The sequence below is a fragment of the Melopsittacus undulatus genome, chromosome 1 (genome assembly GCF_012275295.1).
Source record: "Melopsittacus undulatus isolate bMelUnd1 chromosome 1, bMelUnd1.mat.Z, whole genome shotgun sequence".
In the NCBI taxonomy this organism is placed as follows: Eukaryota; Metazoa; Chordata; class Aves; order Psittaciformes; family Psittaculidae; genus Melopsittacus; species Melopsittacus undulatus.
The window spans coordinates 121,754,090-121,772,138 of NC_047527.1; the positions used below are offsets into that span (position 1 = coordinate 121,754,090).

General features: G+C 39.6%; 1 protein-coding gene across 2 annotated transcripts in view; it reads right to left on the minus strand.

Moving 5' to 3' along the window:
• The window catches only part of CDK6 (cyclin dependent kinase 6), a 123,587-nt gene that overhangs the window by 55,130 nt on the left and 50,408 nt on the right, over positions 1-18,049 (minus strand). For both annotated transcript variants that reach the window (XM_031052495.2, XM_005152927.4), the window contains exon 4: positions 10,379-10,546. In XM_031052495.2, coding sequence (XP_030908355.1) covers positions 10,379-10,546 — 168 coding nt within the window. The remainder of the gene's footprint in view (positions 1-10,378; positions 10,547-18,049) is intronic.

Here is an 18,049-nt window from a genome sequence, read left to right on the forward strand (position 1 = left end):
CACGCTGCTTCCCATGGCTTCTTTCACTTTCACAGGTATCTTCTCAAACATCACTGGCTCTTCTGCATTTCCATTCAGATCTCAGTTAAACCTGCTCACCCACATAGCTTAGATTCCTAACTGGCCCTGCATGTGTTGTGTATTTTGGGTGGTGGTTATTATTATTTCAGCTATATATTCCAGAAAAATGCTTAACTGCTTTTACAGATTTATCTGAAAGGTACCACTACTATTATGCTTCAATTACACCTCATTTCACAAGGAGCTTTGGCCATATCTTGATGAAATCCTTTATAGTAACATTTTTATGACTCACTAAAAGCCCAAAATAATGGTATCAGGATAGGCTTCGGGTGGATTCAGCTCAGTTGACTTCAGATCTAAATACCATGTAGATATTCACAGGGGTAATTCTTGCCCTTGATGGTCAGTGGAAAGAAGTGGGTACTTTTAGAGTCTGATTCATCTGACCTACGTTAACTGTCTTCTTTAAGCTGAGATAACTAACTCTTTGCTTCACTGATTAGAAGATCTCCTTTGGTTACTACTAGGCTACTTATTCAGTGGAATTGCTTAAGTTAGATGTCTTCACTTGGTCAGATATATCTCACACGGAGTATTTTTATGTCAAAAGATATTCATACAGCCTTACAAGTCCCCTTACAGTTTTTCCTCCCTTGTCAAATTTTCTTTCAACTATTTCTCAGGTATCCCCAAGAAATGTTTTTTACTTTTAACAATAATAGGTTGTCTGGGACACAACTTGATAGTTTTATCCTAATTGGGAATTTATCAGTACTATAGTTCTTTCAACTTTCTTTTGGCAACATGTATATGTATTTGACAGGTGCTCAGTGGGGATTAGCTGGACAATGCTAAGCTTACTGTGGGATCCATCTAGTTGTTTCCTATTTACCACGCCACTTACTCAGGTCAGCATTGGACAGTAGTTTCTCCAGTATTGATTTTTACCCTCTAATTTCTCCTAACCCTCTAGAACAGTATCAGCTTCCCCCCCTTTTTAAAAGCTTTGGCACATGATATAAATCACTGAGTATTTTTAATTTATGAGAGAATATCACCAGTTTTTTCCTCAGAAAGATGTGAGCTCTTCCAAATTAGGACAGTTTCTGCACTGACCAAGTAGTCCTATTCTCTCATTCCTGTAGGAGAGTAATGTTTCCTGCAGACCCATGCAGTGTGCATGACGTAAATGTATATCATTAGCTCATAACTAGACATAATGAATGCTGAGGCACAGTATAGCTTTCATGATGTTGTGGAACACAATGCTCTGTACAGGTGGGTGGCTGTGGAGCTGACAGATCTATACAGCTGCAAGTTTCTTTTCTTTAGTGGCAACTCCCCCATTCACAGACTCTGTGTGCAAGGCAGAAGACCTCTTCTGGAAGCAACTCACTATCCACCAGATCACCACTAGTGATCCATAACTTTCTCCTGTTAGGCAGAACAGAATATATGTCTTTTCAGATAATCTCTGCTAGGAGTAAAGCTGTTTATGCCAATTCATCTGACATGCTGAAAGCTGTTTCCATTCAGGATGGAGCTCATGAAATGCACCTCTTTGATAAAGCTGACTATATAAGTGCACATGAAATCTTAAAGGGGCAAATACAGAGATACGGAACTGGAAATGGGCTGCCTCAAGTCATCAAGATTTCCCACTGCATCACAGAAATTCATCAAGCTCTCTCTCAGTTGTATTTCTTGCCTGCACTGGTCTTACTGTAGGCTGCTTCAGAATTACAGCTTGTACTCTAACATCCTGTCTCAAGTTATTTAAGAGAGTTTAAGCCAACTAGCTCTCATGCCACCGTTGTTTTTTTAACTCCTGTTCTTCCTCTCTGGCTCCTTCCTGGTGTTTTTAGGTATCAATTGTATCTAATTTCACAATTAATTTTACTAAATTAAGTCAGGTTCTTACTTCACAGAAAATATTGTCTCCCCTTCCCCAGTCATTAGACAGAAATCTGAACTTCCCCATGTCTGTTCCTGCCCCAAATTATCTCTCAACCACAGGGAAACTGAATAGCTCACAGTATTGTAGATGAGGCCTAATCAACTAGTTGTGGCATCACTAGTTTCCTATTTCTAATAAAATATCCTAAATGGAAAAGTCTAGATTTCCATTTGCTCTTTTCATGCATCTAAACAGTGACTCAGAGCCTGCCTGTGATCTCTGCAGCTTGTTACCAGCTATTTGTAAGATCCCCAAAACTGAGGAATTCGTCTTATAGCTCAATAATTCTTTTAGCATAACGTATTTTCCTCTGGATTTATCCATTTAATTCTAGAAGATGGGAAGTCTAGAGCGACCTAGTTTAATTCATTGGTACCCTATAATTTACTGAAATCTGGATAAACTATACTTTCACTGTTTACCAAATGAATTATCTTTTCATGTTTTGCAGAAACAAACGTATACAGCAATATGGAACTGATTTCTCTAACGCAGGGAGCCAACTACAAGGCCCTGACCATCTGCTACCATTCAGCATATAATAACAAAGAATATAACGGAGTTAAATTAAGAATGGGAAATTGAAGGCTGGACATCAAGAAAACCTTCTGAGAGTGATTATATAGAGGTTTTGGAACAGGTTCCCATGGGAATGGAATCCCTATTTCTTGGCACATTTAAAGTTAACATGGGCAAAACATTAGAAATGACATAACAGAGAACAATCCTGCCTGATTCATAAAAGGACTGGATGATTTCATGTCTCCTGCTTTTGAGCTCTAGAATTCCAGGCCAGCAGCACTGAACAAGTACTAAATATTGTTAGGCTAAGAGACATTTCCTCTGCTGTACCTGTACAAGGGAATTTTCAGTTAAAAATATCTTCTACAGCGCAACTTTGGCCAGTGTGCAAAGAAAATTTACGGATGCTTCCCTGCCACTGCAAAAACATGTCAACAATGCATTTTTATTATATATTAAGCCCTAAGAGCATTTCCATCAGCAATGCACTGACACCTGCCTTCACTCTGGAATAGTATGAGCTCCAGGGAGAGTATGCTGTTTTCTCTGCTCCTCTTCCTTTCACTGCCTCACATTCAAGTACCATACAGGCCCATGCCTGCTTACTTTGTGTGCTCTGATAAGAGCATAACCTCAGGCTGCATTTTAGCATTTCAGGATGGTCTGAAATTATGTGGGAACGGTTTTGTAAATACACAGGGAGAGACCTTGTCAAACAATCAAATTGTTTTTACAATCCAGCCCACTCAATTATCTCTGGGAGTAGATGTAAAAACAGACCAGCTTAAATCAACAGAAAAATAGTACAAAAAAGATGTAAATCACTGGGTGGGGGAAATGCACTACATATTTTTGTATCTGAAAACAGAAGACAGAAGTAAAGCACATAATAGCAGGATACTCATTTACAGTATAGAAAAAATGCACGTTAGTAATTTTCTACCTTTCCCCCTTTTTTAACCTCCCCCACCATTTTTTAGTAGATTAAGCGCAGCTTGTTCTTTATAAGTTCAGTTCTTCTGCATCCTAAAGCACATTCACCAGATATTTGTATGAAAACTGTTAGCCAGTACTGTACCACTGACAGTATCTACTGTATCTACCTAAATGAAAGAGAAGGAAAATAAAGAGAATAGGAAAAGGAACATTTCATTTTATCTTCACATCAACATTTGAAGGCCTATTTGCAGAGTGTACATTTTCTTGCACCAATGGAACTGTACTGCTGCAAAATAGTACCAAATTTTACCCGGAGGTGAAAAGAGAATGACTCACAGTGATCCAGATACAATCTCCAGCACTGGAAATCACTACATTTCTGATTGCTGAAAGCTGGTTCTTACTCTTTCCTAAGCATCCTCTGTTGGATGTTACCCTTTGATAAGTGCACACAACCAGCCTTTGGTCCAGCCCAGCAGAAGTTTCCTTTGTTCTGATACGATCTGTGCTCAAAATTGTACTTTTTAACCACTTTTTCACCAGCACAAGATAAATTTATTCTGCAAGGTTGCACTGATGCAGCTGAAGGGCTGCAAAACATGATCAGCTCACTGCAGACAAACTGTCATCACGTGATACATACTGTAATGTTTGCAGGTCTGAAAAGGAGTTTTCTGGCACAGAAAATATTCTTATGAGGAGCCAGTTTGCTTGTTTACTGTGAAATAATTTACTTTCTTTGAAAGATTAAAAGATAGACTTTTTATGGTTCATGATAAACTAGGGCCTGAATCAGAGCAGAGGGTTGCATTCCAGGCATTCCTGACAGGTCTCGAGGGTGAGTTGTGGCATCAGCTGAGGAGGAACAGCACAGAGCCCTGAACCCAGTCCTTGGCAGTAAGGGGGTAAGAAATACTTCAAACATCGATATAGATACTCTTAGAAGTTTTATTAACATCGGATAAATAGATAAGACTCAAATGAACCAGCAACTGGCTCATCTAACATCTCCAAAACAGTGTAAGTCAGCATCAGCTGCGAAGTTTTGAAAAACATTTACACTTTTGAGTTAGTTTAGTTATTTGAGTCCTTAGCTGAAGACTTTGGATGTGGTTTCATAACTGACTCCAACAAATCTAAGACAGTGGTGTCTGTAGAGAAGATGAATCCACCTTTCTGCTTAGCCTCCCTTGTGCGTCAGTGCTCTTAACTCATGTAGCCACGGAGTGGTCTGCATCTACTAATCCATCTGGAAATTAATAACTACTTTTTATGGGGCTCATTTTCAGTTAGACTGCAAGGGCGCGACCACCAATGCCAATGCAAGGGAAGTGATGTGAGTGTATGGTCAAAAGCAGGGCCATCATTTCAGCAGCAGGAGGAATATTGCGACTACTTAAGCTGCCTGTGAAATGGCACCCTTAGAATATTATCTCAAGGATGTGTTCCTAAAAATAATAACCTTGCCATAAATCCTGTCTGTCTACAAGAGCAGCTAGTACTGCTCTTCCAGACAAGTCTTACAAACTTTAAAGTTTTCAAGATGGCAACAAAAATTGTCAGTTTTGAAAATGATCTTATATGATCATAATGCAGATGAATAAAAGAAACTTCTAGTTTCCTAACTTTCTCCATGTGTATTTTTGTATTGCCCTATGATACTGTGACATTGAGCAATCTGTTTTTTCGTTGTTATTTTCATAAAAATCTGAGCTCTCTTAGTGAACATATGATGAGTGAAGTCAACATAAATACACATTAAAATGTTTTTAGTCAGCTGCAGACTTTACTGTCAATGTGCTAATAATGATTTTTGTTCTTAAGATGTTTACGTAGATAAATGACTTATTTTATGTGATGGAAATAACTTTCCTATAGAGTGTTTGGGAGGAAACAATAAAGATTCCTACAGCTATCCAGATGTTAAAACATCAGAGAAATTCACTCATTTCACAAAGCCAGATACATGCACTTTTTATGCAGAACTCTGCTAGTAGGCAAGACGGATTTTGCTTACATAAACCAACCAGTTTAAATCATACTGCATTCCTAAATAGCCACAACATTTCAGCAGCAGCACTGACAAGCTCACCAACACATATTTTGATCTTCTGGATGTCTGTCTGTGACTTGTTTTCCTTTTCAGGGACGTTTGGGTGGACTGGAGCAATGCACCGTGAAGAAGGAACTGGAAATTGGGTCTCAGATCTAATGTGGTGGGCTTCCTTACAAGAGTGAGGACTCAGTGCATACCAAACCAATGTCACTTCCAGCTGTCAGAGGGAGGAAAACGTATGCTCTAATCAAATTATGTATGAAATAAATTCTAGTGTCACTGTTCTAATTCCGTTAGGGTGCTCTTTAACACAGCCCAGATTTTGACTTTGATTCACCAGAGGCTTGTGCTTCATTAATTTCCATAGGTCAACTCCTATGTTTGATATTAACTGCGAGCTTTAAATAGATTATTGAATCAGGTCCATTTTGGGACATCCAATGCATTTCAGGTTAAAGGTGTGCCGCAACAGACTGCAGGTCTGCTGGAACATACCCCGCATAGGAATGGACTCTGCAGGGTGGATTATATATGAATAAATATATGGATTTTTGAAAGCAGAGCATCAGCAAGAGGTGGCCATAAAAATGTGGGGCAAAACCCCCAAAATCAAGGCAAAGAAAGAAAAGTGGACTGTGCTCTCAACTATCGTATTAGCTCAGATGAGAGTTTACATTCACACTATCTACTAACAGGTGTCATTTATTAGAAAATTACAATGCAACAGTGGACAGAAAACAGCAAAGTGCTCATTCCTTTTTGGAAGAGGATATTTCTGTATTTTTTGTTGTTGTTTTTGTTGCTGTAACTAATTTATAAATTTATTTTTACAAAGCAAACCCAGTTAGTGAAAATTATGTTATGCTCCCTTGCTACTATTCCAACAAAATGAAATCCAAGTCCCTGCATGATGTGACATGTAAACCATTTGTGCTGAAATGACTGCCAGAAATGGATGGAAAGATTTTATCCTGAAGAAATACTCAAATAAAATGCTAGCGCAATCTAAAATTATTCACTGATTGCAACTACATGATTTTTTTGTGTCTTCTCTTTTTAATCATCAATTTAGCTGAAGCTAGTATTCAACAATGTAAAGCATCAGCAAAGAAAATGTTTTCCCTTCAGCAAATCTGAAAACAAGTGATTTCTTTAAAGAAGGAAGACATAAAACACTTTTGCTTGCATTTCATGGGAAAAAACCCATCAGCAGCACTGCCATCTAAGGTAAAGCACACATGTTTTCAAAGGAAGTTTTATGAGTGTGTGACAAACACTAACAGTTTCACTCAGATCCTGATGCAGGTCAGGTTTAAATGCTGGACAGCCTCAGCTCCACCTAGATGCTGCAATCACAACTGCTTGCGTTTACCTCATTTAGCACTTTCTTGTGCCATTATTCAGCTTCATTTCCTTTCTTTAAGGCAGTTAGAAGTCAACAAAAATAGATTTTTCTATTGCTTTTTCTTTCTATTGCTCTTGCTTTTTCCCAATCTAACTTCAGATTTTCCAAACAGCCACTTGCTCCTTTATTCACAGAAAGTTAGAACTGAGTGCCCATTTTTCTGCATCAGGAAGGAAAGTGACAGTTCATTAGCTTTTGCTCTCAAACTCTAAAATTACAGTCACATCAATCTACCTCCTCTGTCCTATGAAGCTGCTCTGTTATCACAAAGCCTATTCAAAATTTCCCCAAGGGCCAAGCCCAACACTTGAAAAAGAGCCTAACTTTGTACGAAGCCAAAAGCGTGCCCCATTACCCAGCATCTGAGACACCCCTGCCTGACCTCCTTCTTTCTAGTGCTGTTATTTCAGACCTGTATCAGTTCTCAGTCTCACCATGGCTGGGAGTAGTGATCTCCACCCTGCCTCCCCCAAGCCCACGTAACATTAGTTTGAATCTTTCATTCATTCACTGACAGAAATATCAAGAGGTTTCTTCAAATGACAGCAATATTCCTGGATGACTGATCTGCCAGAAGGATTCTTTAGCACTGTGGAAATAAATGGCTATCAGAGAGACTGCTTTGAAGTTACCATTTGCAGTGCCCAGAGAACTTGGGTTGAATCAGTTTTTAATGCATTATTTTCACGGCAAGCTCTTTTTGTCCCATCTGAAGGGTTTCTTTGTGAGCAATGAATGAGAGTGCATCTTGGGAATGATCTGATACTTCAAAAGATGATTCTTGTAGTTTATCTTGCAGTAAGCTTCTCTTCTGAAGGAAATGCTGCAGAGCCCTTGTACTGATCACAATGATAGTGCATGCAATGTGCCTTTTATCATGGGACTGTCTGCACTATCACTTTTCAGTGTAACTTAGAAGCAAATCCTTGCAAGCTAGGACTTTCATTAATTGATACATATGGAGATATATGCTGTCTTTTATAATGAAACATTTTTTCTGCATACACTTCAACTGCTCTTGCTGAAGTCAATGAAAGCTTGCACACTGCCTGGCAAAGAACTGCAGTTAGATTATTCTGGGGACAGCAAAATTGAGAATATCTTTATGTTTAAGAAACTGAAATTTTTGTGTTTTTGAAAAGCTTGGTATCCTGTACTGAGTTTAATAGAGGGGAGAAAGAAGAAAAAAATGCACACCAAAGCAGCTAGCCAAAGGTAAAAGTTACATTCAGAAAAGAAAAACTGGTGTCCTGTGTCAGCTAATACACATTTACACATTTAGTAAAAGTTTCTAACCAGTACTCAAGCCTGTAGGAGCAATAAAGACTGACATTTAAAACCACACCATGTTATCACATTGTAAGCAACACTTGCCTACAGGTTTCAGTATACTGAGAAAAAAGTTGACTTTGAAGGTGTTAAAGACTAAGTACTTTAAACCCAATATATTTTTAACTCAAAAAAGCCATGGTTATAGCTTGTTTTTTTCTTCTTTTAATAAAATAATGATAAACTACGCTCTAGGTGTGTGAAAGCCATTATTCATGCCTGTGCCCATATAATTCATTTGTCATTGGTCACAGAATAATTCAATTATTTTAATACTCTTTAGCATAGCTACAATGACAGTTGCATGCTTGCATGAACATGGTCCAAACTTGCATGTGGACAGTCCCCCATAGTCTGAACAACTCTTTTCACAGAAGCATCAAGGGTACTAACTAGTGGGTTTTGAAGCACGATTTCTAGCATGCAAGTATTAGATACTTGAGCAACTGCAGAGCAATTCTGGCAATGTCCTCTTACAAGCAGGTCTTGGTACGTTTTTTGCCTCAGCAGATGAACTCTCTTTCTGGGTCTTTTGACCTTCTTTCCTATGCAGGATACACGATCCTGGACAAACTCCTGCTCGGTTCTTAGGTATTTTTTCCTCATTTTATGCAGAAAAAGTGCCCCACTGGAAACTATACAACACTGCAGATTTAGCTTAAAGAATTTTATGGATCAAGAGAAACACTCACTGAGGCTGTTGCAGGGTGATAAATGGGAAATGAAAAATTGCAGCAATTCAGGAACAACTTTTCTCTCATTTTCTTCAAAGCTCTGTTTTGAGTTACAAAATGATCAATCCTGACTGACCTCAGCAAAAAGAACCTTTCAGCTTTGGATTAGGCTACATCCTACAGGTAATGAAAAAAACCAGCCCCAAAATACAAGTTTGCATATGTTTTACGTGACAAGTATATGTTCCTGTGTTTAGCAAGATGATGACATCATTTGCTGTTGCTTCCTGCTTTCATTCACTGAATGCCAGAACCCAGGATGTCACAGTTATGTCACACAATGATGGGAAGACTCTTAGAGCAACTAATAATAATAATGAAAGGCCAGGTTGAACAGAGACAAGGTCTAGGGTGAGGCAACCCTGCTCATGCTGGGGGGGTTGAAACTAGATTATCTTAAGGTCCTTTCCAACCCAAACCATTCTATGATTTTATACATGAGCCAGCCTGATTTCTACAATACAATGTAAAATGTAAAGTGGGCTCCTTTCAGTTTCTTTTCTCAGCACTTCTCCCTTTTCTGTCTTTACCGTAAATGATACTGCAACACTAGTTATGATACTCAAAATAGGAAATGGAAACAAAAAAGTTCTTGAGAGAGCAAAATCAAATGACATCCAGCACACATGCAGCATGGTTACTCTTCAGTACACCTCAGAGATGCTGTGGCAAGCAAACAGCAGCTGATTCTGGGGGTAAGGCCAGCAAGTGTGGAAATGGTGTCAAAAAGCAAGAAGCTGGCAGGGCTTCTGCACCAGCATTAAGGCAGCAGAGGGCTAGACCTTCTGGGAGTCAGCTCATATACAAGCCAAGGACAATCAGGAGAACTGCTGGGAGAGAGGCAACAGTGGCAGGGGGCCTAGTGATACTGGAAGTGCTCTTTAACAACTGCCTTAGAAAATAGCTGCCTCCATCACAGCACTATTTGAAATCATCCAGTAACATATGGGAGCAAGCATCAAACCTATATTCACAGAGGTGGAAAATCAGAGGCATGACGGTGTGGCATTTTCATGTACAGCTGTACATTTTTTCAGGTAAGATACTTGGGTATCAGCAAGACTTCTATCTTAAAATAAATGGACACTTCAGAAACTTTCACCCTACCTGTCTGGTTTAATATGCAAAAGATGTCAGTATCACGACAGAAGCTAGACCCACGGCATTTCTGAAAACTAGCACATCCCTATCCTTCAGTAATTAGTCATGATTTAATTTAGAACCAGTAATCAGTAACTGATTACTTGTACAAAGTAATCACCAGAACTTCAATGCTCTCTGGAAAGCAGCTGTGTTTAGAGATACAAGTAACTTCAGGTGCAGAGACAATTTTAGAAGCAGCATTATAATATGGGGAAAAAACCAGGAACATTGGTGCATTAAATGAAAAATAAAAGCCTCAAGAAACTTACCACTGATGTTAGAGCCATCTGAAAACTGTAGATTCGTGCAAGGCCAAAGTCAGCCAACTTTATCTGCCCGTTGCTGGTTACAAGGATGTTTTGGGGTTTCAGGTCCCGATGCACCACACGATGTGAATGCAGAAAATCCAGTCCCCGAAACAGCTGAAGCATCATATCCTAAATATAAAGAAGAATTCAATATGTAATTATCAAGACAAGGCTGCAAACATGCAAACTACTTGTCATAATCTGCAAAATTAATTTAATAAATATTGACTTGAATATGTGCATAGGAGATAAAAACAGTTATTAGTATAAAATGGTCAGGATGTTGCTAGAACCACCTGACATCAACAGATGTCCTTATCAAGTTAATGTACTGTTTCTAGTTGAATTACTTGATGTTGATTGATAGAAGCATAAAGGCTGGTCAACATACTTAAAAGAAATAGTAAAAGCATGTCTGTAAATCCTGGGACAACTTCAGATGTATGCTGTCCAAGTAAGAAAAATACACAGCAGCTTTTTGCTCTTAGCTTTAAACCACACACCACTTTGCAACTCACAAGTTTATGTTTTATCCTGCCACAGCAAAGTGAAATTTTATGATTCCCTTCACAGGCACAGGATCTCTTTCAATTAGAAAAGCTGTTTAAATGACAAATTTGTCAGGGTTTAATGTTACAGAGGGGAAAAGTTTACTTGGCAAAACTTGTTGTATAGAATGTACTGAATAGGACAGAAAGTACCTAAAGATCAAAGTTTAGCACTAAATCACTGTAACAATAACAGTTATTAAGTAACAGTTCTAATTTTTTTCTGCTTTGTTATAGTGATGCAATCTTCTATGACATTTCCACAGCTGAAGAAATTATTTCACCTGTTCACATTAATCTTAGTAACATGAAAAGAATGAACCAACAGAATCAAAACTAAATATTAGAAATCCCCTTGAATTCCAAACTAGAAGGATACTGTCAACTTGAAAATTATATTTGCAAAACACGCCGTTACATGAAGATGCTGCAACAAGTAAGAAACAAGAAGGATAAAGGAAAAAGTTATTTTCTGTATGCACTTCAGCTGAGTTCATGAAACTCCAGCTCTGTGTCTGCAAATGACATATGCGCTTTCTGTGGCCATGCAGCAGGGTGTCTGCCGATCCTGTAATTAGCAACCAAAATGATTTTGGAGAGGTGGATGTCATGAAACATGAGAAAAGGGAAGATGGATAAATTAAAGTTGGTAGCTTTTGTTCTTCTCTATGGACTTGGACACGTTTCAAGTAAATGTCAAAGCACACTATTAAAAGGAATGATATCTGAAAATGGGTTTAAAAGTACCTCAAAATATTCAGCTTGATAATATTGCTTTAGCTGGACGCACTTCACAGACATCACTACATAATTTAACACAAAATTATTGCTTTCATGCAAATGTTTCCTGATATTTCTATCAAAAGTACTATAAAATACATTGCTACTAAGGCTGGAAACTCTAATCTGATTTTTAATAAAACGTGACACATGAAAAACAAAGGCACAATGAAAAAAATTTAAGGCACATGAAAAACAATGAGGTGGTTGGTGACAGCCAACATGGTTTCATTAAGGGCAAATCCTACCTAACCAATTTGGTGGCTTTCTATGATGGGGCTATGGAACTGATGGACAGGAGCAGAACAGTTGATGTCATCTACCTGGACTTGTGCAAAGCGTTCAACACTGTCCCACATGAAATACTTGTCTCTAAATCGGAGAGACATCAATGTGATAGGTGGACTACTTGGTGGATAAAGAACTGGCTGGATGGCCGCATGTAAAGAGTTGTGGTCAATGGCTCAGTGTCTGGCTGGAGACCAGTAACGAGTGGTGTCCCTCAGGGATAGGTGTTGGGACCGGTCTTGTTCAACATCTTTGTCAGTGACACAGACAGTGGGATTGAGTGCGCCCTCAGCAAGTTTGCTGATGACACTGAGCTGTGTGGTTCAGTTGATACGCTGGAGGGAAGGAATGCCATCCAGAGGGACCTTGACATGCTTGAGAGGTGGCCAATGACAACCTCACAAAGTTTAACCAAGCCAAGTGCAAGGTCCTACACCTGCGTCGGGCCAATCCCAGGCACAGCTACAGGTTGGGCAGAGAAGAGATTCAGAGCAGCCCTGCGGAGAAGGACTTAGGGGTGTTGGTCAACAAGAAAATGAACATCAGCTGGCTTCAGTGTGCGCTCGCAGCCCAGAAAGCCAACCACATCCTGGGCTGCATCAAAAGGAGTGTGACCAGACCTGCCTCTCTACTCTGCTCTCATGAGACCCCACTTGTAGTATTGTGTGCAGTTCTGGTGTCCTCAACATAAGAAGGACAAGGAACTGTTGGAACAAGTGCAGAGGAGGGCCACAAGGATGATCAGGGGACTGGAGCAGCTTTCATACAAAGATAGGCTGAGAAAGTTGGGGCTGTTCAGCCTGGAGAAGAGAAGGCTGCATGGAGACCTCATAGCAGCCTTTCAATATCTGAAAGGGGCCTACAGGGATGCTGGAGAGGGACTCTTCATCAGGGCCTGTAGTCATATGAAAAGGGGTAATGGGTTTAAACTTAAACAGGAGAAGTTCAGGTTAGATATAAGGAGGAGATTCTTTATTGTGAGGGTGGTAAGGCACTGGAAAGGGTTGCCCAAGGAAGTGGTGAATGCTCCATTCCTGGCACTGTTCAAGGCCAGGCTGGACAGAGCCTTGGGTAACATGATCTAGAGTGAGGCACCCCTGCCCATGGCAGGGGGGTTGGAACTAGATGCTCTTAAGACCCTTTCCAACTCAAACCATTCTGTTATTCTATGGCCATTTCTGTATATAACTCTGCTGAACGGTAGTAACAGTGGGCTGCTCATAAAGTAGTCAATGTTTATCTGAAGACTCTGATAATGGAGGTATTACCATGGAACTATGGAAGCTGTGACAGCATTTAATTATTATCACCTCTGAAGGATGGTGGTAAACTGATAACCTAATTCCTTGGAGCTGATACTTTTTATTCCCTTTGTTTCCCCAGGAAAAACTGAGATCTGATAATTTGGTAACTAGCTTACTAGGATTTTTACACCTTTAGAACAAATACACATAGTGTATTGAATCCTCTTATATTTATATAAGTTCCCTTTGCAGTTCAGAAACATGTGGAAAAACTAGGACTACAGCTCTGCAGGTTTCAGTCATCAGTGGAATTAATACATGTCATAATTGCTCACTCTGTGCTATTATAATTTAAATCAAACCCCAACAGCCTTTGTATCAGTCTTTCATATGCAAAGAATATGTCAAGAACATCTAAGTACTTGGTTATCTCAAGTTAATTGTTTCACTGAATTTGGGCCTAATTTTTTTATTCCAAGTAGGCATAGTACCAGATTAAATAAGAAAATAATTTAAAGAATTTAAGGATTAGTCAGTAGACCCTGGTGAGTCCCTTTTGGGTGATATTTCTGCATCCAACTCATTTGTCAAGTATGTAAACTCATTCCTGCAGTTACCAAACATATCAAGAAAGTTTTTTTTCCCACACCTGATGCTGATTTTGTTTCAACTTTCTTCCTCAAGCTCAGCAAATTCAATCCTGCTCTGCTAGCTGCAAGCTGCAAGCAATGTCTTCAGTTTCTAAATACAGAGCCTTCTTGCAGGCATAGGTAAAGAACGGAAATATTTGAAAATGGAAACGGGTATATCCTTCCCTACCCACATAGGACTCAAAAGATGAATATCATTTACAGAAGTTCTGTTCACACACAAAAAATGAGATGTGCCGTAGAAAAGTGTACCAGGAAAGTATAAATTTAAGAGGTATTAGGAAGAAGTAAAACTGTGAAAAAAAGTGCTAACTTTCCTCTTCCAGGAGTCCAAAGTTAGTCCATACAGGTTATTCTCTAGTATTCATTTTGGACTGTTGATTATGCTCTTTTGCTCTTATTGCTTAATACTGCACATATAAAAAGACCTCAGTTCAAAATTATCTTGCGATAACAGCCCAAAGACTCACGTATGTACAGAAAGGCATTTCGATATAAAAAGACCATTTGCTATTTGTGATTCTTTATTGTCCTGTTTTGAAATTCTCAGACAGTTATTGAAAAGGGTAGAAACCAAAATCACATGATACAGGCTTATTATTATGCACTTTAAGTATAAAATACCAAATTCTGCCACTCAGAATTTGATTTCGCTTGCACAAATACATTTTCAATATCAAAGCAAACAAAAGAGAGAGCTTTTAAATTACTCTTATCCATAATGAACCATTAATTTTGTGCTGTACATAAGCCTAGTCAAAACCCATTAGGCCTTGCATTTGGAAAATCATTTCATATTCTTGGTCAGGCACTTGCAAGAAACATCAGGCTCAGTCTGGGCTGTGTGTTTTCTTTGATACCATAACTAATATCAGAAAATACTAACCTTTGCTAGCAAATTGGATAAAGGCCATAAATATGCACAAGCCAGATCACTAGCTAATTAAATCAGGACAATTCTACTCGTCTAATAGAAAAGCACCCATTTGTATCACTGATGATTGCCCACGACTATCTCAATTACCAAGATCTAGAAATAACTGCAAGACAGGCTTTGTGTGTATCAAGGTTTAGCTTATACCATGTCTACTTTTCTCTGAGAAATTTTCTTTGGAAAATTTTTCTTTCCATAAATTGGAATTACAATTAAAATTATACTACAAAAGTTAACTGAAAAATGATCAATTCTATTAGACAAACAAGAAGATTCATGTCTTGGCAGATTTGAGGAACAAGCTCCAACGAGTCATGATCAATCCTCTACTGACGTCTGTAAGATTTCTTTGGATATTTGATGTTTACAAACATAGACACAGAATAGCATCTGTTGTTGCTGATTACAGATTTCTGCCATGCTTCTAATATCACAAAACCCACAACGGTTCTTGCCTGAGTTGAAGATATATACATTATTTCACTGTGGTTACTTTCAGATAAACGTGGCTTCACAATGTTTTCCCTTTTCAGGCTACGTTTTCAATGTGGCCTATGCACAAATCTCAAATATTTATCTATAACTCAGTTGAAAACTGAGCTATATTGGGATACAGTGAACAAATACACTTTCCTTAGAGGCAAATATGTAGCTTTAATTTTGTAAAACCCTCATAATGGAAACAGTTAGGAGAAACATTTGTTATGTGAATGCTGCATCTTTTGTATGTTCCACCATATATGGTATCAGTGATGGCATTGCTCAAGTCTGATATTCACTTAATTTATCAGCACTGAATGTCAGGACCAAAGTACAATGAACTTTTCAAGCAACACCATATTATGTCATGAGTGTCATGACATAAGAAGCAAGTCCTGCATATTCTGCCTCTGCTGTCAGCAAAGATGGAGATAGGCTGGGTTAGGCTGAGCAGCTGCTGTTATGTCTCTGCCACAGGCAAGATCATGGCTCACATCTCCCAACTCGGAGGCAACAGGAGCAGAAACACTTGATTTTCTGCAGACTTTTGTTTCCTCCTCATACCCTCCCCTCTTGACTCTACACTTCACTGACCCCTCTTAACCCTCCTCCAGGTTCTGAACCATAAATCCCTTCCAAGCCATTGGTTTTCAAAATACCCTCCTGATCCTTTAAGAGTCACCCACCATCTTGACTTCCAGCTACAGTATCTGTCAATTGCCGGCAATAACTTGTTGTTTAAGAATAGCCAGATTCTCCAGAGTACTCTGCCTGCCTAATCCAAAAGAGGATGGCATGGATGTTCATCAAATAATTCAAGTATCTACTCCAGGGAAACACGTACTATGGAGTTGTTTTGGGTGCTGGTGCCCAGGCACTGGCAGCTGGGGCTGCAGGGGCTTCTGTCAGGGAAGACCGGGGGCTGCCCTGTGCCAGACACATCCGGCTCCAACGGACCCTCCAGAGGGTACAGCTGGGCCTGTCAGCCAAGATGGCAGTGCCCCCATGAAAACATATTTAAGAAAGGGTAGAAAATGCTGGCTGGAAAGAGAAGGAGGAAACAAAAGGAATGAGAAACAGCACACAGAACACCAAGTTGAGAGGAGAAAGAGGGGGTACTCCGTGGTGGAGCAGAAATCCACGCTGCAGCCCCTGGAGGACCCACAAGGGAGCAGGTGGATATTCCTGAGGGAACTGCAGCCTGTGGAGAGGATGTATGTTGGAGCAGGCAGAAAGCGTGAGCAGGAATGAGTGGCAGAGTCACTGTGGGCTGACCACAGCCCCTCACACCCCATGGCCCTGTAGTGCTCGGTGTGGGGGTGTCAGGAGTGGAGCCTGGAAAAAGGCAGGGAAAGGTGTTCTCTGAATGCTTCCTTTTTTTTTTCCCTCCTACTACCTAATTACCAATTAAATATCTGTCTTAACTGGCATTAAACTAAGATCGTTTTCCCCAGGGTGAATCTGTACGCAATCTCCCTGTCTTACCTCAGCACATAACCTTTTTCCTTGCTCTTTATTTTCTGTAGCTGAGGTGGGGGAAAGGAGTCAGTGGCTCGGTGGGAGTTCAGCTGTTGGGCTAGGCTATCCCAGCACCATGGTAAAGGTACAGATGCTAGAACTGGCCTTGGTAAAGGGGGACACAGCATGATGCAACCCAAAGGAAAACACCAAGAATAATACTCCTTCAGAAAAGACCTGCACCCAGAGGCAACATGCACATTTGAATGGCTGATTACTATACGAAGCTTGCATTTTTCCTCCATTGACTAGTATGTGAATAAAAAAAAAATCTTTGATCAGATTGCCCTTGCTCATGGTCATAGGAGTTCCTAATACCAGAGAAAGTAAGCCTCTGGAGATCCACAAATATATATACTTGTCATATCACCAAATAAAAGCAACACAGTACAGATCCTTGTCAGCTACAACAGACCCTAAATCTGCACTAACACACAAGCTTTTTATGGCTTTTTTTTTTCCTTTTCTTTTTTTTCCTCTTCCTGCTCAATTTATGTTCTAAGATTTGGTAAAACACAGCAATCTTTTGGAATGTCCTAACATTTCTCTGACTCCTCTGTGGAGTATCACATGCACCTGCACAACAACCTGCATCCTTCACCCAGAGTTTCTATCTACTTGTAGAGTGTTTTTCTCTCTTTGCTGAACGGAATGGAATGTCCCTGTTTTGGATGGCAGGTGTTGGGATACTTGTCCTGAACATTTCCTGCAGGAGTGTTTGCATAAGAGACAACTGCAAGTGTAAACAAAGAGGATGAGTTTTAGACAGCAATGTGTAATGCGTCAGGCTACTTTGACAAAAAGGTGCGCTGCCTCTCACTGAACAGCAGGGCCTTCTCTGAGCAGATGAAGAGCAGGATGAGGCTTCACTCGTATCCTACAGAATTATACAGAACCCCCAAACATCCAATTGCTTTCAATTTAAAGGGCACTTTTTAAACATGCAGGAATGAAAGTTTAAAGAGTTTTCACAATCTCTGGGGCCTATTTTTGAAGCAGAATAACTACAGCACTTCTATGGTTATACTTTGTAACAAACAGTCAACATTAATTAATGCCAAAAAAACAATGACATTCCTGAGGAATTACACAGTACAGATACATGAATAGCAAAAGACATGATTAATGTTGTTACACTGAATCTCAGAGGCATTAGTAATAACGTAGTGATTCCCCTAAATCTTGTCCTC